At 33.9% G+C, this 21,792-nt stretch overlaps 1 protein-coding gene across 3 annotated transcripts in view; it reads left to right on the top strand.

Annotated features, from left to right (window-relative positions):
• CNTN1 (contactin 1) overlaps positions 1-21,792 on the top strand; it is a 370,935-nt gene that overhangs the window by 286,814 nt on the left and 62,329 nt on the right. For all 3 annotated transcript variants that reach the window (XM_008065323.2, XM_008065329.2, XM_008065334.2), the window contains 2 exons: positions 5,209-5,367; positions 17,032-17,181. In XM_008065323.2, the coding sequence (XP_008063514.1) occupies positions 5,209-5,367; positions 17,032-17,181 (309 nt within the window). The remainder of the gene's footprint in view (positions 1-5,208; positions 5,368-17,031; positions 17,182-21,792) is intronic.

The following is a 21,792-nucleotide window of genomic DNA, read 5'->3' as shown; positions in this document are numbered from 1 at the left end:
CTAGTTAGTATTTAAGAAGGAGAGAGCAGGTTAGGGCTACTGCCTAAGTAAAGATAGGAACTCAACGAATGGGTGGGGCATAGCCACAGCTACTCTACATCCTGCTTAATCCTCGAGGGTCTGAATTCCACATCTTGCATCCAATTTGATTTATCAAAAAATGAATCTTGATTTGATTGAAAAATATGACAATTTATAACGTCTGAATGATCATTTTGAAAGTCTACCTTTTTTTCCTGCTGCCTTCCCTAAATACCTAAATTCTTCTTCACTGAATGTAGCTACATTTCTAGAGAAGAAATGACAGAACTAATTAACAATAGTATTTCTGCTCATTTTTCGTCCTGATTACTTTACATATGAATGAGAACTGAGAGAAAATCAAATTTGTAGTTCATTCATACACTGGTATGTTTTTCATAAGTAAACCCAGGAAAGATTACCAAGTATCTTTATGGTGATCAAGAAAAACCGGGAAGGTATTGAGGATGAATATATAAATGGGTGATGTGCTTATCTTCACTTATCTGAGTTAACAGAGAAGTAAAGATTTTTAAAACCATGATCACTGCATTGCAGTTGTTGGCATTTTTTTTCCAAAATATGCACTTGTGCCCAAGTAATTCATATTCTCTCCTACAAAAAACAAACATAAACATTGGAAAGCTGTCACTGCCATTTTTGAATGTGATACTGATAATACTCTTTTTAAATCATTTTTAGTAGTGTTGTTGAAAAGTTGAGCTGGCAAAATGACTGGTTCAGACCCTAACTCTGCCATTTACTAGCTGGATTAAGAAAATCGTCCTATAATTATTTTTATTAATAATTATTAATTAGTTTTATTTAATCTACTCCTGTCTGTGTTTCCTCATCTGTTAAGTTAGAAAAAGAATAATAGTACCCACATCACAAGGTTATTGGTAAGAATTATAAAATTTTGTCAGTACTTGGACATAATAAGTAAAAAGTATAATTTTTATTAAAATATACAATACATATTTCCTCTTTTTGATTCACTAATCATTTTATATCAAGTACATTTTATGATATTCTGGATTCATAGCTTGTTTAAATAATACAAATTCAAGAGAACAATAGTGTAAACTTGTCAGCTTTAGCTAGTTCTTTGGAGATCTTTGTAGATAAGCATATTTGAACTGCATGATCTCAATTTGCAAATGGACGTTAGCTCATTTGGAGCATGTTATGCCAGGAAATCCTCTCTCTTGTCCTGACTTTACGCTCTATCACCTTTCAGCTGTGTGATTCTGGCAAGAATCCTTCCAAATTTCAGCATGCTTTTGTAAGACAGGTATAAATACAGCTATTGGCTTTAAAAGGGCTTTTGTTTGTGGAACTGTCTTAAATATCGAAATATCACCAATACTTGTCTATGGCCCATGATTCAATAGTAAAAATGTTGAGAATGTAAAGAAATTTAAAGAAAGAGAGTAGGGATGTGGCAAGAGAGACTCTGCATTGAACCACGGATGCTAAGAGATCATTCTGACCATTTCCATAGTCCCTCACTGTGGAAAAAGTGACACAAACAAGCCTCAGGAGTTATTTGTGGAATTCTTTGAACTAACTCTGAAGAACCCTCAATGTAAAAACCTGGCAATAACAAGGACTTTGATAGATTATTTTTTTATCCCTCCTACAGACAAGATTGCATAGATCATTCTCAATCAGTGAGAGAGAAAGAATATAATGGTTGAAAAACTATAAGATAGGAAAATTCAAATAGAAAAGGAAGAATAGTTCATAGCAGCAGGTTTCACCTAACGTACAGAAAGCTAGCCCAAAGAAAGGTAGCGATTGAGCATTATGCTTTTGAATGGGAGAAGTTGAAAGAAAATCAACATTGAAGCTTGTACTGCTAATTTTAAAAAAGGGCAATTCAGTCAGCTAGATAGGCCTGACACCATTAGTGTTGTCCACTCTTGATAACATCCTGTCAGCATTTTGAAAAACCAGGAAGCAATAATAACTGCACTATAGCAGGAATATGATATATGAGCTTAATATAATGCATTTCAGAAACTCCAGAGCATGGGGCTGGGGGAGGTGGTGACAAGAGAGGGGTAGTATAAAACCATAAAAGCATATCATAGGAAGCATGCTTTAAGTAACTTTTCATTTCTTCCTCAATATCTCTTCCCTCCCCCCCATTTTAATGGTGGTGAGAATAATTGATAAAGAAGACTTTGGTAGGTCTAGCCAGAAATGTATTTCAGTTTCCTTTCCCCCTACCTCAGATCTTTAATAATTACAAAAAAGACTAAAATAATTTATTATCTAATACATTAAGGCATTTAAAATGCAGATCCAATTCCAAAGGTTCCTTCTATCTGACCAATTTCTCTCTCTCTTGATCATTTAACTTTGGGATAAATAGTGTCTTAAGAATCTTTAACTCTCTGGCAACCTGAGAAACTGGAAAGAGATACTAATAAAAATAAAATGAGCTACATTTAACAGTCCATTTGCTTGTGTTTTCCCTGGCTTCAATTCTTTCCTTTAGGATTTGTTGAGAGTACACAACGATGAGAGTTTCAAAGAAAAACAAACTCTTAGAGTCAGAATTATGTATGACTTTAAAAAAAAAAATAAACAAAACAAAAAACGAAGCAAATAATATCAGCCTATACTGCTTGCAAACTTTCCTTCTGGGAGACACTGCAGGGTTGGTACTGGGCGGAACTCAGACTCTCCAAGTTTGTCTTTATGGTACGCACTTGAATATATTTATATTCCCAATTTTTCCTCACCTCCACTGAATTTACTAGAAAACATGTAAATTTCTGAGGTCCCTACTGTCTTTTAAGTGACAAATGGTAAATGGGCAGTCTGTTAAAACAAATCCCTGACAATGATTAACAAACACTGATAATAACTACTTTCAGGTAGCTAAAATACCTAAAAAGCTCTTGTGGGAATAAGGACGATAATAATATTGTTAATAGCTAAAGGTTACTGAGGGCTTTCTATGAACCAGGCCAAGCAAAACATTTTTAAAGTCCTTATTTCAATTCTAACAATAATTTTATCGTATTGTTTTTTATTGTTCTTGTTTTACAAATGAGAAAACTAGAGCTTAGTCGATTTAAGACATTTCCCCAAGATAAATCAGTGCACAGAATTTAAAGCCAAACCTGCTTTAACTCCAAAACCCCTGCTTTTTTATATAATTACTTTTAATAATATGATTTTTCTCAGCTTTTTTTCTGAGAGATATTTGTAGGCAATTGCTAGATGGAAAAATCTACTTCATCTCAATTGACTCATTACCAAGTCATATTCTCACACCAGAGTTATGAGAAACCCACCCCTGTCCATTGCTCCTCTCAGTTTCACCTCCTTATATGGTCGTTCAAGGCAAGGAGAAGAATGGAGATTGTATTGTGGATGATTACCATATGTACAGATCTCTCTGAAGATCAATTGTGAAAAATTCATTTATGTACTTACCAAATATTTATGAAGATCCTATTATACAACAGACATATATCAGAGAAGACAATGGACAAATATAATTAGAGTGTTTTGTTCAATATTATGACTCTTTAATGAATGGATGAGGGAATAAAATAAAATTATTATGCATATAGTGTCTCAACAAATACACTAATAATATGCAGCTTTAATCTGATCTTTGTGAATTATTATTCACTTGACAGTTTAAGAACTTCTGAGAATAACAGCAGGGAAATGATTTACACTTTAGTGGTTAAAGACTAACCTGTGGTAATTTTGTCTTAAATTCCCTTTAACATTTTCTGAATGCCATAGCCTTATGATCATAAAAGTGTCTAAATGCATGCATTGTAGTACTTTTTCTTCCTTTGAAAATTTGAAAAATGCGTATATTTTTATTTCTACTTTTTAATTTTAATGCTCTGAAATACTGCACTCAATAATTGACTTAAGATGATGCATTATATGAAGTAATAAACTTGGTTCTGATCAAGAATGTGTACTGTATTTTGATATGTTTTGCACACAAAAAATGCAATATGTTCTCTCTGAATATCAACTGTGTTCTATGACATGTGTCTGTTTTTAATTATTTAACATTAAGATGTGTAAGTATACTATTATAGATGCTACATTCATAAAACCTTATTTGCCTTTCTTATATTTAAATGTGGTATATTTCTAAATAATAAAAGTTACTATAATTGATAGGGTGTGTCTTGTGTTATTTTAATATTCGTGGTGATGTGTTTGTGTTGATCTAAATATGCTTTTTCTTTCTTGGGACCCACCATAAGGAAAGTGATAAAGGTTTTGGGTGTTGCACATACCTTTGCAAAGATCAAAGCCCACATGGAGAAACAAACTATCTGAGCTAAGCAATTCAACTGATTCCATTCATATGTAGGATTTTGGGAGAACTGGGTGACAGCTATCCTGCACCTCTTTTTCTTTTAATCTCTACCACCCAGCATGGTGCTCTCAGTTAGAGAATAAAAGGATAGTATTGGTATAAAGAGTTATAAAGAAACTATGAAAATCTATGTTTTACATTGTTTTATGTTCTCCAAGAACAATTCTTCTGTACTGAGACTCTTCAGTATCATTTGATGTTTTCAGAGCATTCCTGACATATCCCTGAGTTTACTAATGCTTTCTATATTTCATATAAATAGTAACATTTTAAAATATTGCTTATTCTTATTACTATAACTAATCAGGAATGTATTATCCAAAAAGATACATAAAATGATTCCCAGAAATTTCCACTTCAAGTAAAATAGATTACCTGTAACATAGAGCTATAAAAAAATATATGTTAGGTTTGGGGGAAGCAGAATGACATTTGACCAATTATTCTAATATCCAGCTGTGTCTGATTCATTCTTCCAGCAAGATTTCATTAAATCTGACTTGTCTGTAATCTGTTTTAGGTCCTGTTGAGACCAGTTGCATATACTAAGTCAGAGATTATCATATATATTCCAAATAACAATGCCATTTTAAAATCACAGCATTGATCTCCTTTCTTAAAAAAGACACACATGAAATCATTCAGTGAAAACCACAAATGATATCACTTCTTATAGTCTATCTTTAAAATAAATGTAGCAACATCAATTATATTGAACAAATGTTCTTTCATTGCAAAGTGGACATTTTGTATTCTACAATGTATTTAATTCACTAGTTGGGATTCATTGATTTATTACCAAATTTTCTTTTCAGGCCCTCCAGGCCCTCCAGGTGGTTTGAGAATAGAAGACATTAGAGCCACTTCTGTGGCACTTACTTGGAGCCGCGGTTCAGACAATCATAGCCCTATCTCTAAATACACTATCCAGACCAAGAATATTCTTTCAGATGACTGGAAAGATGCAAAGACAGGTAAGTTTTATTAGTCTGATGAATCTATATATGTTTTCAAAATGCATTTTTTTATCAAAAGCTAAATCAAAAATCTGGAGGTTTTAAGAATGTTATTCACCTTAAAACTTTTTTTCTTAGTATTCTAGTCTCTTGATAGTGAAGAAAACTACATGGAATTTACACTTTTAAACATTTTAAAGCTATAAGGGATGAGGCACAATGTTCAAATCAATCTATAATGCAAAGCAAACAGAGACTTCCTGGGTTTCTTATTTGAACTGCATATAAAATTTAATAGCAAAAAAAAAAAATCATTGAGAGGTCTATTTTTGGGTAAATAACTTTGAAATCTATTATTTATGATTCATTTAATCCATTTATATAAATACTATAGTTCTGCACTTTTAAAAAGTCACATTGATTATGAATCAAAGTAAGCATCCAAATCTTACGAGAATCATCTTACCTGGTATGAATTTCCTCAACATAGATTTTTAAATAAATTTTGGATATTTTAACCTTTTTTTAGGATTTCCTAAAAGTTTACTAGGAAAAATAATTAACAGTAAGTGGGTACTTTTCTTTGTCTATCACTGTTTCTATTACCCTTTCTCATGAATTGCCTACAGTATCACACATCAGTGTATTTTCTTCTATAACATCAAAGGAGATTAAAGATCCTTTTGATAAAATAATATGTTTATGTTTCTCATTTTTGACAGTATTTTTTAACAAACTTTTGGTTGCCAGAATTTATTTAAGATACTTAAGAAGAAACAGAAATATCTGCTCGGTTGTTACTAAAAGGGAAAAAAGACATGAGTGATTAATAAAATGTTTCTCCTTTTTAAAAACCAAAAAAAAGTACTTTCATGTTTCCAACCTGCTCTCGTTCAGCTTTATTTTAACATAATATAATTTATCTGTATAGCTCACTAAGATGCTTTAAGTTTTATTTTATTAGATTGTTCTTTCCGTCAAAGGAAATGAGTCAAATGTAAACATAGTCTGTTGCAAAGAGATTTGGAACATATTTTTAATATCAAGTGATTCTCTACACAAGTAAGTAAAGTTCTAATGAACTAGAAACAAATGAAACATTTCCAGCATATTATGCTTATGGCTTTAAAAATATTCTGTAAGTGTTATTTGGCAAAATCAGACCATCTGAAAGATAATTCTAAGAACCTTTCAGATGTTTGACACACCTACAATATGACAGTTTATACTTTCCTGAAGAGAACGGAAAGCCATGATAATAATAAGACTATAAATAATCTTAGAAATCTAGCCACATTGAAAACAATTAACAAATGGTTAAAATTTGGTTGGGCTCTGAAAAAGGGATCCTAGCCGGGCTCGGTGGTTCAGCCTGTAATCCCGCGCCGTTGGGAGGCTGAGGTGAGTGGATTGCCTGAGCCCGCAGGTTCGAGACCCGCCTTGGCAATGAGACCTCATCTCTACAATAAATCCAAAAAAAAAAAAAAAAAAATCAGCCGGGCGTGGTAAGCTCATGCCTGTAATTCCGGCTACTTGGAAGGCTGAGGCGGAAGAATCGCGGGAGCCCAGCAGGTCGAGGCTGCGGTGGCCAGGAGCGGCCACTGCACTCCATTCTGGGCGACCGAGTGAGACTCCAACTCAAAAAAAAAGAAAAAAGAAAAAGGGATCCTAATTACAGTCATTTTCATTAATTACTTATATATGCATATTATGTAGTTCAATTAAAATATGCTTCTCAAAAAAAAAAGATATCCATTAGGAAGTAAGTTCTATGAAATGGAAACTTTATTTTATTCACTGCTCTGTCTCTACTACCTACAGGGAATAGAGTGCTCATTCGTTAATAAACATATATTTATTGAGCTCCTACTGTGTGCCAGAACCTGTTCTAGATGCTGGATTTACAACTGAACAGCAGTGGACAAAATAGAGCAAAAAAGCAAAAAACAAAGCCTATCTTCAGGGAGTTTATATTCCAGTAGGAGAGATGCTAATAAGTAATTAAAATATGGAGTAAGTCCTGTGGGTATGAGTGTTAAAGAGAAACAACAGAAAAGAGGATCAGGAGGTGGGAGTTGTTTTTCAAATAAGGTGCTTCTGATGTTAGTATAGCCACTCCTGTTTTGTTTGTTTGTTTGTTTGTTTTTTACAGTTTTTGTTTGTATGATGTATCTTTTCTAATTCTTTTACTTTCAACCTATTTGTATCTTTGAATATAAAGTAGGTCATCTGTTGACAGTATATAGTTGTATCTTATTTTTATCTGGTCTGATAATCTCTACCTTCTGATTGAATCCATTAGCATTTTATATTATATTGAGATAGTTAATTTTATAGCTGCCATTTTATCGTTGCTTTCTAAATATTTAACTTTTTGTTCTATGATTCCTTCCTTACTGCTTTCTTTTGGTGTAAGTGAGCATTTTCTAGTGTAACATTTTAATTTTTTAATGACATTTATTGCATATATATGTATATACACATACATGCTTAATGATTACTCTAGGGCTTACCAAATACATCTGAACTTATCAGAATAGACATCATAATTTTACTAACTTAATTTCAGTGAGATATAAAATTCTTCTCCTAGATAGCACTATTTCATCTTCCTTACTTTTTTCTGCCATTAGGTAATATATATACACACTGTATGTATATTATAAACCCAATAACCTTCTGTTAAAATTCTTGCTTATAATTTTAGTCTCTTAAAGAAGCTAAGAGGAAAACAAAGCAAATAATTATATACTTATTGAGTTTATTATATTAATCTTTTTATTTACCTTTTCTGGTCCTTATTTGTTTATGTGAATTTAAGTTACTATCTAATGTCATTTTTTTACAGCTTTGCTTTTGCCCAGCCTCTTTGGGAAGTTTTTGTGTGTTATAGATACAGCAACACAATTATATACAGAGAAATTCACACATAACATATACAAGGGGGACCAAAAACCTCAGGATTTACTTATAAAAATTGTGTATTTATTCTTACATGTTTAAACTTCAGTCACCTTCAAAGTGCTCTCTGTTTGATGCAATATACCTTTCTAGCTGCTTTTTCCACTGCTGAAAACAGTTTCGGGACTTATCGATTTTGATGTATTGTGTTGCTTCTGTCATTTGCGTTTCACCTCTTCCACATGGCAAAACGTTTCCCATTAGGACATTTTCATCTGGGAAACAACAAAAAAACTCACTTGGTGAGATCGAGTGGATACGGAGGGTGGGGCATGAGGGTGATTCCATTTTGGTCAAAACTGCTAAACACTCAGTGCAGTGTGGGCAGGTGCACTCGTAAATCACCCATCATGAAATGCGCGAATGCAATGAAAGACTCTCCCCTCTAAAAATTATCTGAAGCCAAATGCAGGCTCTCACATTAGTGGGTACACTGATGCTGATGGTTTCCTAGAACACTCACCTAATGAGGGAAGCTTGTACTACAAGGGCCCATACTCCAAAAGATAATTCCATTTTTTGAGGGGTTCCCCACTCATATGAACATATATGTACATATGCTTTTAAATACTTAAAGAGAAAAAAGTATTTATTTTCACTGACTTTTACAATTGCATAATTAGCTTTACTAGTGCTCATTATTTTTTTGGATTTTTTTTCATATTACTGTCTAGGATCAACTGCTTTCAGCCTAAAGAACTTCCTATACTATTTCTTGTAAGACAAGACTGCTAGTAAAAAAAAGTCTTTATTTTGTCTTCAGTTTTAAAATATAGTTTTATGAATGTAATATTCTTGATTGAAAATTTTTTGTTTTTTTTCAGTGTGTTAAATATGTCGTTTATTAATATGCCTTTATTAAAATGAAAAAGTTATTTTCTATTACCAGATTGCTGAAAGGTTTTTTTGAAGTCCTTTCAGATTTACCAGTATACTATTCCCAATGTACTATTTCTGGTTTTACCAATATAGTATTTCTGGGTTCTCCATTCCTTTCTGTAAAACTGGATTTCTATTTGGTATAATTTTCATTAGTAAAGAACATATAGCATTTTTAATTACTCAGGTTATTGGAGTCAAAGACCTTTAACTTTTATCCATCAGAAAATGTCTTTCATGGTCATCTAAGTTATACTGTAATCAGATAGAAATCCCAACTTGTTCCCCCTCACCCCTTTGGGCACTTTAAAATATTGGCCATTGTTTCTAATGAGAAGTCAGCTATTGTTTTTTATCTATTTTCCTGTATTTAATGTTTTCATTTTATCTGACTGCTTTCAAGATTTCTCTTCATACCTAATTTCCAACTTCATTAGAATGTTTTTATCCTGATAAGAATTTGCTGGATTCTTGTATTCTTAAGTTGATATTTCCTTCAACTTTGGAAAATTTTTCATCATTACCACTTCAAATATTTCCTCTGCTCCATTCTCTCTTCCTCTTGGTCTCTGACATGTATGTTGGATTATTTGTTGTTGTTCCACAGATCATGAACAGTGTGTGTGTGTGTGTGTGTGTGTGTGTGTGTGCGCGCGCGCGCGCGCGTGTGTGTTTCTATTTGAATAATGTCAAATTAATTCTGTTCATTTTTATAGATACTTTTCTCTGCTGGATTCAATCTACTAATTATCCCATTAATTTTTTTTAATTTTTAGTATTGCTTTTTGATATTCAGGATTTTTTATTTTGTGCATTTGGCTGCTTTTAATATTGCTCACATAGTATTCCATGGAAGTTTCCTATTTGTTTATACAAGTTGCACACCTTTTCCACTTAATACTGTTACAAACTTATCACAGTTATTCTAAGGTTCCAGACAGATGATTGAAAACTGTACTATCTTTAAGTCTCACTCTATTGATTTATTTATTTTTCCTTTCACGACAATGGATTGTATTTCTTTGTTTTCTCAAGTGTCTGATAATTTTTTATTAAATTCCAAGCATCTGTATAAAAAAACAACAGAAGATGAAGTAATACTATTGATGCCTGGGAAAGTGTATGACATTATTTTAGGGGTTAAGTCAAACTAATCTATAATTGAGATGATCTGAGCTTTAGATTCTGTTCAATACAGGTTTCAAGTGATTTGAGTGTAAGATCAGACCTTCTTCCATATCTGAGTGTCTGGAGACTTTCCTGCTTTTTCCATCAGACTTGAGCAGGAGCATCTAGCTTGAACTTCAGGAATGGCTGTTTCAGCTCTCATGTTTCTGCTCAAGATTGCTGCTGTCTGATAATCACTCTAAAGCCCAGAGTACATGAGTTTTTGATTCCGTCTCCCTCTTTTTCCTTAGATTTCAACATGCAGAAATACCGGTGCCTCCACAGGGGAGGTAGCTCTTTCTTAGCGTTCCCATCACCCTCCCATCATTTCTGTGTTCTCTCTCACGTTTCTTACTCTTCCTTTAGAGTTGAGGTGATTTGAGGTATCTATGCCTCAAAACGAAGTCTTTCTTGGCTCTGTTCTACCCCTAAACTTTCTTGAGTATGCGCATTAAAACCTATGTAAAAGAATTGGCAGTTGGGTTTAGATTTTGAGGAGTTTGAGATCAACCTGGGTACTGCAATGAGACCTCATCTCCATTAAAAAAAAAATAGCCAGACAAGGTGTGCACACCTGCAGTCTCAGCTGCTTGAGAGGCTAGAGTGAAAGGATTGCCTAAACCCAGGAGATTGAGGCTGCGGTGTGCCATGATCATACCACTGCACTTTAGCTTGCCGACAGAGTGAGATCCCAACTCAAAAAAAGAAGTTAAACTATTTTCTTCTTATGAACATCTATGACTACATCTTCCTTTCCTCACTGTTCTATAAACGACGAATTTTAGATTATATTTCTTCACGAACTCAGCTCTCTAGTGGACTTTGAAAAACAATTGCACCGTAGATCATCTGTATGTTCTTTTTCTTAATGTATGAGTGAAGTTCCTTGTGACTGGAGTCATAAGTGGAAGTAAAAAATACTTGTTATAACAAATGCAGAAATAAAAATCCTATTATTTTTATACATGGTGATAAACCCCCTAAATGAAGGTACATTGGTAAACTCAGTTTAATGAAGCTAATTATTTAATGTATTAAACAAATGTTTTAAATATATAAATTTTAAGCAATCCAGATAACAAATTTAAAATAATGAAATGAAGAACTAAACTATATATTTTAAAAATAATTTACTGTAAATATTACTTCTCTTGTACTTTTTTTTATGTGGGTGAACAGCAGACAGTTTGCTGCCATTCCCAGAGGTCTACAAGAGGCTCAGGTTGTATTTAGACTATAACATTTGGTTATATTCTGCTCCTTTCAGAGGGTGAGTTAGGGAATATTGTCAGTGATGGATTGTGTGGGTATGTGTGAAAAAGAATATTGGGCAAAACATAAAGAGGCCCAGAAGCCATGCTATGACAAGCAGTTAAAAGAAGAGAAAGAGAAAGAGAAAGAGAGAGAGAGAGAGAGAGAGTGAGAGAGAGAGAAAGAGAGAGAATGAACTAACCTGGGATAAGTTCTCTAAAATGGAGAAAAAAATATAAGTATGTTTAAAATTCTATCAAGTGTAAAACTGAATTGATTATTAAAAATCTGCAACTGACAACTTAACACATAAATATTTCTCTAGATTTAGGATTATTTTCCTAAAACAGACATTTGTATATTAAACTATTGAGTGTCAATAGTTTCAGCCCAGGCGCTATACTACCCAATTGCTCTATAGGAAGGTAGAAACTGGTTTTTATTCCCATCAACATAAAAGTATCTTCTAATGGCCATATTTTTATCTAGTATTTAGTATTAACTTTTAAAATTTTTGCTAGATGGATAGGCTACAAATATAACAAAAATTCTAAGTTTAGTATAGAATATTATTGTCTCTGTTTTTTTTGTTGTTGTTGTTTTTCCTTCTTTCTATGACTTCACTTTTTGTATTTCTCATTTCATACATGAATTTCTGGATTTTTTATGAGGCGAATTCATATTTCCATTCGAGTTGAATCAATGAATCACACCTTCTGGGATCACAGCTTGCTTTTCCTTTGCTGCAAGAAACTTAGCCACACCTATGGTTTCTTCCTTTGTCCTGACAGGTGATGCATGGGTTGGGTCTAGGGCCAGTAATAAAGATAGGTGAGTAGGTGTGTGAGAGCCACGGAGAAACCTTTAAAAGTTTATTTCCAGTTTCAAATATAGACATGTTTTTTAATTAGATAAAACGAATCTGAGAGAGAAGTTCTTTCTGGATAGTTTCAAATATTTGGATTTTAGATTGAAATGGAGGATACTAAAGGTTCTGATTGCATTAAATTTTAAGGAAATACCAGAGCTCACCAAGGCAACTTCCAAAAATCTGGAACCTTGACTGGAGGTATTCTTGAAATGATCTGTTTTTTCATTCCTGAAGTCATTCTGGCTGTTGCTGAAGCTGCTCAAACAACTAGTCCATGTGGTCTGAAGGTGGAGCACCGGAGCATAGGTTCCAGGCAACTAGCACGCCATAAATTTTTAGCCTTGGGATTCATGAGGCTTGCTTCTCTTTTCTCAAATAGTAATCAGAACTGAGCCTTAGGGCTTCAAGGTATTTGTAAACAGATTTATGGAAGACTGCTCTTAGCTGGCTGCTAAACTAAGATTCTCAAGAGGGTCTTTGGCCTGAGTACTCAAGTAAGGAGTATAGTTTCCTGCTTTCTATCTCTTTGCTTGAAATTTCTGCTCAAAAGTAAAACCAAGATTTAAATAAGTGCTCAGCTAATATACAACATTTGAGTTTTTTATAGGGAGATGCCTCTGACAGGCATTATACAGTTATGATCTGTTTCTCAATACTGAGATGATCTATTTAAAGTGTCCTGATTCAGAACTGACCCAGTTAAAAATCAGGTTTACAACAAGGCCTGGTCCTGATTCCCTGTATCAAAGTACTTTTATGCAAAGCACTTAACTCTCTGATTCCAGGAATAGCAAACAGGTTGCAAGGAACTTGGCTGAAGAACCAGGACACAAAGTTCCTCTGCTCCTGACTGTTTCTCTTCTCCATTTGGCTTGGGGCAGTAAATCTGCTTCCAAAGCAAAGCTGACTTCTGCTGGGAGCAAGTCTCTGTTCCCAAGCTGTTTGTGTGGGTGGTTTTGGAAAAAGAAGAAAAAGGAGTAGGAGGAGGGGGAGGAAAAGGAGGAGGAGGAGGAGAAGGAGGAGGAGGAGGAGGAGAATCCAATAGTTTCTAATTAGGGTTGAAAGGATAGGAGAAGATTGCATGAGGTACAAGTCTATTAAGGGAGACATTTAGGGCTCAGAATAAAATAGATACAAATATATGTTAGAGGCAAAACCATGTGCTAAAACAAGCATACACAGTAGCAATGGAGGAGAGACACCAGAAAAAAATCAACTCACAACAGAAGAGAATGGAAGAGACCTTAAGTAGGTAGAGAAGAGGACTGTCCTGTGCTTTAGCAGGGCAGGATAATTTAGGACTGACTATAGACATAAGAGTCATAAAATGCCAGATATTTTGTGTTAAAGCAGTGCCTCCCCTTCCCAATAGCCACCTAATTCAAGGCTGAAGGAGACACTAAACTGATCCTTATATACAAGACTGTGCTTCTTACACTGAGATGTTGTCTAGTCTAAACAAACACAAATTTTTTAATTTGTTTTTTTCTTTGTATATATTTATTTTTACAAATATTTATTAAGTACTCCTATTTGCAGAACAAGGTGCTAGGTATACCAGGCCCTGAGGGGTTTCTAAACAGGAATAAGAAGTTGAAGAACTATGTATATGTACACAGATGATAGCCAGGAACAAATGAGGAACACAGAAGAAATGTTTGAGTGTTGGCCTGGTGTGGACATAGTCAGTCTTGGAATTTCAGTTGTAGTGAAGATCAGGGTGGAAAAAACAATCAGTGAAAATATGCTTTTAAATCCTGTTCTTGTAATGTGGTACAGGTCAAAAGATCTGAAGTACTGAAATTAGTTCAGATAAAGGAGTCACTTTCAATTCTCAGTACCTTTTTTTTTTTTTAAAGAAAGGATAGATGTTAGCCATTGTTGGCTAAGTTATTTCTACTACTGACCTAGATGGTTTTACTAAGGACATTTTATAACTATCTACTAACACATATTTGCTTTAGATATTTATATTCTCATAAGTACTGATGTAAATATGAATTATCAAGAATGGTTATCATTAGTTTTGTTGCAAATAAGAGCAGTTGTCAAAATATTAGCAATCCTGGTGAGAATATTCTTAATCTATTTATATGAATCTTAATCATTCAGAAGATTCATTCTGGAGATCTATCTCCTTGACATCCACTTCTTATTACCCCTTTGAGAGAATTATTTGCATCTCAGGGCCAAGGGCTTCACCACCTTCTTGAGGTAGTGACTCCAATGTGTATTCTTCCTTTCTTCATCTCAGTCATTAAAATCAAACGCCTAGCTCCTCAGCTGGAATTAAATCTTCCCACAGTGATTTCTGTTTACTTTTTCTGTCTGTCTTATCTCCCACCATTCATTCAAATATTTCCTGTGGTCAAGTATGATCTTCTGCTCTTTGAAAATATCCCTGTTTCCATTTGTTTGGGGTATTTTCATATTGGATCTTCCTATGTGCTCAAAATCAGTCTGTCAGCTGTAGTCACCACCATACATCTAACTGGTTCTTCTTGTTCTGAGCCAGCATGTACTTATACCTGTTGACAACCCAACCACTTGGAAAAGCCCCAATGTACCATTGACCATCATGAGAACACCATATCCTTGCCAAGACAGGCCCTTTGGAATGCTTAAAGCATTTCCATTTTTCAGGTCCTTAAATGGTACTGGAGTTTTGCAGTCTAGGAAGCAAGGAAGAGAGTCAAACTGCCTCCTTGAGCCTCCTAGCACACTTTTTTACTTGAGTCTCTCCAAACTCACACATCACAAACTCCTGAATAGTTCCATCAGCTTCTGCCTTTAAAACTCTCTATTAGTTTCCTAGGGTCGCCATAATAAATAACCAAAAACTTGGTAATTTACAACAGAAATTATTCATAGATCTGGAGCCAGAAGACCAAAATCAAGGTGGCACCAAGGCTGCACCCTCTCCAAAAGCTCCTTTCCTTGCATCTTCCAGCCTCTGATGACTCCAGATGTTCATTGACTTTTGGTTGCATTACTTCTATACTTGGCTTCATAGTCTCACTGTCTTCATCTCTCCTCTGTCTCTTTTAAGGACACTTGTCATTGTATTTAGAGCCCACCTAAATAATCCAGGATGATCTTATCCCAAGCTTTTTAATTTAATTACAACCTTAAACTTAACTTAAAAGGATCCACCAAGACTTTTTCTTCTGTTTTCCATATAAGGAGACATTTATAGGTTATTTTTTGGACAAGGCCAAATTTTTTGAGGGGGTGGGAGGTAGGGGACACCATTTAACCCACTATGGCCTCTTTTTGGAGGGGGCTCAAAATCATTGAAAAGTGTCCAGTAGGAAGAATAGACCACCCTAATCAATGCTATAACAAACAGCTATAGCTTCCATTTATTCCATGAAAAGCCTTCCACAAAGCAAAACTTCATAACGTCTTTTCATTACCTTAAAAAATCTCCCATTTAAGTGAACTAAGACAAGCAGATTTTGGTTTGGAGTAAGGGAGAAGTGGAAGAGATATAAGACAGAAAGCCAGAATCAATCCAGAGAGGAAGGTGAAGCCAAACTTTGAATCAAAAAGTCAAAAATATATGTTAGATCTGTAGAACAAATCTATAACAAAATAAGAGAGTAGATGACAAAACAAGTGTTCAGCCATTAAGATCATGACAGGATGAGACATGGTACAGTTTAAGCCAAACAGGAATTTGTCCAAAATTAAAAACTGAGCACTGGGATTTTTAGCATTTATTGTGGTGATGAATACAACATCTTTAAAAATTATATATGCATGGTCTTCCTTGCCAGGTAAAAGTTCCTTCAATAAGATAATGAGTCAAAGAGAAGCCTGAAGGTACAGGTATTTGCATGCATATGTATGCGTAGGTTGATTACTAAAAACACATGTGGAAACATTCTAAAAGAGCTTTAAAAAATGTACAGACCTGCCTTGGTTATATGTTTTATTATATCTCAATTAAATAAAAAGATCTAAGATCACATTCTAACCATAATTTTTAATCTTTCATCAGTATCTAGTAGCATACATTCTGAGAAATACTTAATAAATCTTTATAAATGATTTGAGTATAAATCTACAAAACCAAATAAAAAAGGATACACACATTATCCTTTTTTACCCTAGTAATAAATCATTTGCTACCCATAGACTATGCCAGTAGCAATTCATAAAATGTCACTACCCCAGCTGTCCCTGTGCTTCAGAAAATGTTTTTAGATTCCACTTCCAGCTCCTTCTTGTTCAAGATGTAGTCCATAGTCTAGCAGATAAAGCGTGACCTGGGAGCTTGCTAGAAGCGCAGAATTTCTTTTCCCCTCAACTCAAACTTACTAAATAGGTGATTCATATGCGTATCACTCTTTCTAGAAGTTATTGTTTATTAATGATCTCTCTTCTTACTCCCTTGAACTTAATGTTCTGTCATTCCTAGTTGCTCTTTCTACTTCAGCTTAATGTGATATGTGCCATTCTCTCCAATATAGTAAAATAAGAGTGATGTTAGTTAACGAATCAATGTTTATTTTATTCACATTTATCCTATTAACGTTTATCTTATTTAGATCCCCTAATTATTGAAGGAAACATGGAGTCGGCAAAAGCAGTGGATTTAATCCCATGGATGGAGTATGAATTCCGCGTGGTAGCAACCAACACATTGGGTATAGGAGAGCCTAGTATACCGTCAAACAAGATTAAAACAGATGGTGCTGGTATGTAGAAGAACCTTTGTAAATTTTAAAAGGGTTTGCAAATACAGTACCACTTTAATATGTAGTTGAATGTTTTCAGAAATAATTCTCAGAGGTAAGTGATTCATCTAAAAACTATATATGTGTATTTCACATATGTAAGGCAGGCAAAAATCAAAAGAGAAAACATGAAGTTTAAGAATATTTTTACATAAGTAGTATAGAGGAAGACATAAATAGAAACCACTACATATTCCTCTGACACTATTTAAATGAAATTGGTGTTTAGAATATAAACTTGAATGTAAATTCTGAATCTTAACCAGACATACTCTCGATTAAACAGGTTCTGTGATCAAAAAGGTTCATAACTGTGTGTGTCTCTCAAAAACATGTATAACTGAATGCTCGAGTGGATAGATATTTTATGCTAAATACCAACTCCATTTAAATAGCCTTTAGTGCAAGAAATATGCCACTTCTTTTTCTTTTCCTCTGCATTACTAAGGCAGAGTGTTGTTTTGATTCTAATGATAGCTCTTCTCTTTTTATTCCCTATGAAAAAGAAAATGTTTTTGTAGGCTCTCTGAGTTCATTTACTTTCACTATGCCTTGCCAGACTTCATTTTTTTTAGGGGGGCAAGGGGAGATTTTAAAGGAAGAAACAGATTTCCATGAAAACTCTGCTATGATCTCTTAATATCATTTCTCTACATTCTAGCTACTTCAATTCCTTGGCTTACCTTTGAAATAGAATTATGAGTTCTAGTGTCTTTAGTTTGTAGTCTCTTAAAGTTTCATTAAATTACATGTAGTTTCATGTAGTTTATCAGATAAAAATGAGGATTCTGAAATAAATGAAGAAAATAAGCACTGAAATACCTAGTTTGTGCTAAGTTTTTCTATGCATTTGTTTTAATCCTCATAATAATATTTTGATGTTAGTATAATATGCCCATATTTATTAATGGACTATAGATTCACAGGCACTAAGTAGTTTACCTAAGTTAATATGACTACTTGCAAAATTCAGAATTCAAATACAGATCTGACACCTCTTCTTGTACATTGAGCTTTCTCTCTTTTAGGCGACTTTTCAAGCAGGACTCTAAAAACATATCTATTTATGAGAACACTTGGAGATTTCTAATAGAAACCTAGATGTATTCCTTAACTGTGAAACTAGTTATGACCTGGACCTTATTTTTTTGTTTGTTTTAGTACACGTCCCTGCAAAATGAACACAAGTTTTCCATTTTTCCTACCTCACAGAAATCTCATTAAGATATGTAGATAATCTAAGTTGAACACAGATATCACATAGGATCCTTGTGTTTGGTTTTTACTATTATTCCCTAGAACTATCTGTATTTATAATAGGAGTTTCTGTATAATAGACAGAACACTGTTGCCCTTTCTTAAAAACAAAAATAAAAAGAAACTGGGCCATGATCCTACTGGCGATTTTAATCACATAATTTCACACTGAGGGATCAAGAACTTGATTTATTTACCAAACATTCATTTTCAAAATAAAACCTCAGAAAAATACAAAGTGATTAACTTGGTCTAAGTCAACTTATTTTAGCTAAAACATTTTTACATACCTATCAAATATAGACCTTTTAAAAAATATACATTAAGTTTAATTTTCTGTAATCTCTTGACTGATACAATATTAACTAAGTCTTATCTGAACACCATTTTTTGAAGAAGTGATTGCTCATGGGAAGGGAGAATATTTTCTTTGGTATTGGTGATCGATGTCAACCCTCTTTCATCTTTAGAATTCTATTACAATTACTATCTTTATTATTCATCTCAGAAAGTGGTTGATTTATGTTACGTAGGCTCATCGTCTAGGCATAATTACCATAAGATCTGTCCTAGTTTTTTTTTTTTAATTTCAAGGTAAAGATAATAAAATTAAACATGTTTTTAAGAATAACAATAAACCAGGCTGGGTGGCTCAGCCTGTAATCCCATGCCTTTGGGAGGTTGAGGTGAGTGGATTGCCTGAGCCCGCGGGTTCGAGACCCCGCCTGGGCAGTGAGACCTCATCTCTACAATAAATCAAAAAATCAGCCGGGCGTGGTAGCGCATGCCTGTAATTCTGGCTACTCGGAAGGCTGAGGCGGAAGGATCGCCGGAGCCCAGCAGGTTGAGGCTGCGGTGGCCGGGAGCGGCCACTGCACTCCAGTCTGGGCGACAGAGTGAGACTCCAACTCAAAAAAAAAAAAAAAGAATAACAATAAAAAAACCCCAGTGTCTCCGAGAGATTCAATCTAATCCTTTCATATCTGAATCTCTGAATATAATTTTTATGCATCTAGAAGTGGTGTGCTCATTACCAGTAGTTTGTATGCAACTCTGAAGAATTTTCAACCTCAGTGTCTTCTTATTCTTAAATACTGGAGGGGGGGATGGTTTCAAAATGATAACAAACCTAAAATTTTGACAAAGTTATTTTTTTCAACCAACTTAATTTTTGGCATCACCTTTAGGCATCACCTCTAGGCATCACCTCTTATGCTATATTTGCTCAAATGGCATTTTGATAAGGAATTAATTCCCTGCCTGATGTGCTTACAAAATCACTTTCTCAAAAAGCCACTGGAGTCAAAACAAACTAAACAAAAACACACCTATGAAACGATAACTGTCTTATTCACGGGGTAAGATACAACCCTGTTTTGAAATAATGAGATCTTTTTACAATCTCTTCAATTGTAAAAATATAAATCCTATAACCTCTAACACATGAGTTAATATATGTCAGAAAATATTTTAGGATCTTTTATTAATCAACCTTTATGACTACCATAGCTTACACACTTACTATCTGTTGTTAGACATAGAGCTTAACTCTTAATTTGTATTGCTTCTGTAAATCCCCACAGTAACTTTATGAAGCAGAGGAGAAAGTTAAGATTACACCAGTTAATGTGAGACAGAGTTGGGATTCAGATCCAGGTCTTTCTAAGTTAAATGCTTTGCTCTTTCACCACTTTCTGAAGACAGTGCCCAGTATTGCAGCTCTTCAGCACTGATCCTTAGATGGAATGCTGGCATTAACACTTAAAACCCCTGTGTTTTGGGGCACATTACTCAGCCTCACTTTTCTCATCTCTAAGTAGGAATTATTTATCTTAAAAAGTTATTTTTGTGATTAAAAACATATAAAGAAAGCAGTTAGCACTGTGATACATGTTTGCTCTATAAAATTTATTATGCTGTTTTGATTCTTTTACAATTTAATATGCTTGTAAAAATATGATCTCCTGTCTACTTTGTAATGATCACCTCATTTGGCAATATTTTTCCATTTTTTTAAGCATAGGAGAGCAATGATCATATAATTTCATGTTATTTTTAATCATCTTAAACAATCATTTTATATAATTAACATAATAAAATTTCTCTTTGTTGATTTTTCTTTCATTGTCTTTATTAAAAAAATTGAATATGCATAAGATTGGAGGTATATATTTTTCATCCTTACAAGAAAGTAAAATTCTTTCTAAATGGGGAACGTTTGTCTTGTCATGTACCATAATAACAACTCTTTAAGAGATGCCAGCATATGTTATATGGGATAAAAGCTGGTTCTCATTTGATGGAAGGTTTGGTCCTGTGCCTCATTATGCTGATTGAAAGACTTGACATTATCCAATGCCACACATGCCCTTATCTTACGAATTACTTAATGTTAGGATCTCAGTGCACAGTTGCGCACATTCTTTTGATTCAGCCAAGTGCATTTTAAAAACGAATGCTCCCAGATGAAGAATTAGAAGTGTTTATAATTCATTTAAACCATTTAATTTTGACTGTGAAAAAGAGATAACAGAAACATCCTTTGAAATAATGTGTGATTGTAGGACATACCCCCTTTGCTAACAGCTCTGTAGGTACAGTTGGTGAGTTGATATCTTATAATGGTGCATTCAGATTTGTTTTAACAGCTGTGGTGTTTATTTGCCAGATTAAGCCAGTTTAAGGGGGAAAATAACAAAACCAGGGACAACACTTTCATATTATATATAAAGCCTTAATTTCATGTCTAATGAAGCTGTTCTCTTTCATTTATTTATCTTTTTTTTTCTTGCTTTTTAAAAAAATCAACTTTCTTTTTAAAAAACTTGTTTGGTAAAGGAGAAGAATGGTACTAAATCATATTTTGTAGCTGGTAAGGTACTATGTTAAAGTTAGTTGCTGTCACTAATAACTAAATAGATAATTCTTTTTTTAAAGAAGCAGCAAAGAGTATAGATTTTTAAGCCATCAAGAAATCTGAATTAAAGTTGGCAACTTCTCTACATGTAAGAGGTGTAAATTGTGCAAGTTAATGAACTTCTTTGGGACTTATTTATCTTCCATTAAGTGGGGATAATGCTACTTCTCCCTTTACCTACTTCAAAGTGTTCATCTGAGTATCCAATTAGATGAGTTATATAAACATAATTTCCAAGTTCTAGATGCATTTGTGATCAAGCTGAGACCATTCACTCATTTAGCAAACTTCTATGAGTTAAGGATGTTTAACACATTAAATTAAAACTAGCTGTACATATTAAACTGTTATCACTTTAAAAAGATCATTTTCAGGACTGGAATCAGATTTTATTCCTA

This window comes from Carlito syrichta, unplaced genomic scaffold (assembly GCF_000164805.1).
Source record: "Carlito syrichta isolate Samal-C Ts95f unplaced genomic scaffold, Tarsius_syrichta-2.0.1 Scaffold103341, whole genome shotgun sequence".
NCBI classification, from domain to species: domain Eukaryota; kingdom Metazoa; phylum Chordata; class Mammalia; order Primates; family Tarsiidae; genus Carlito; species Carlito syrichta.
This window is presented reverse-complemented; position numbering and strand designations above follow the sequence as displayed.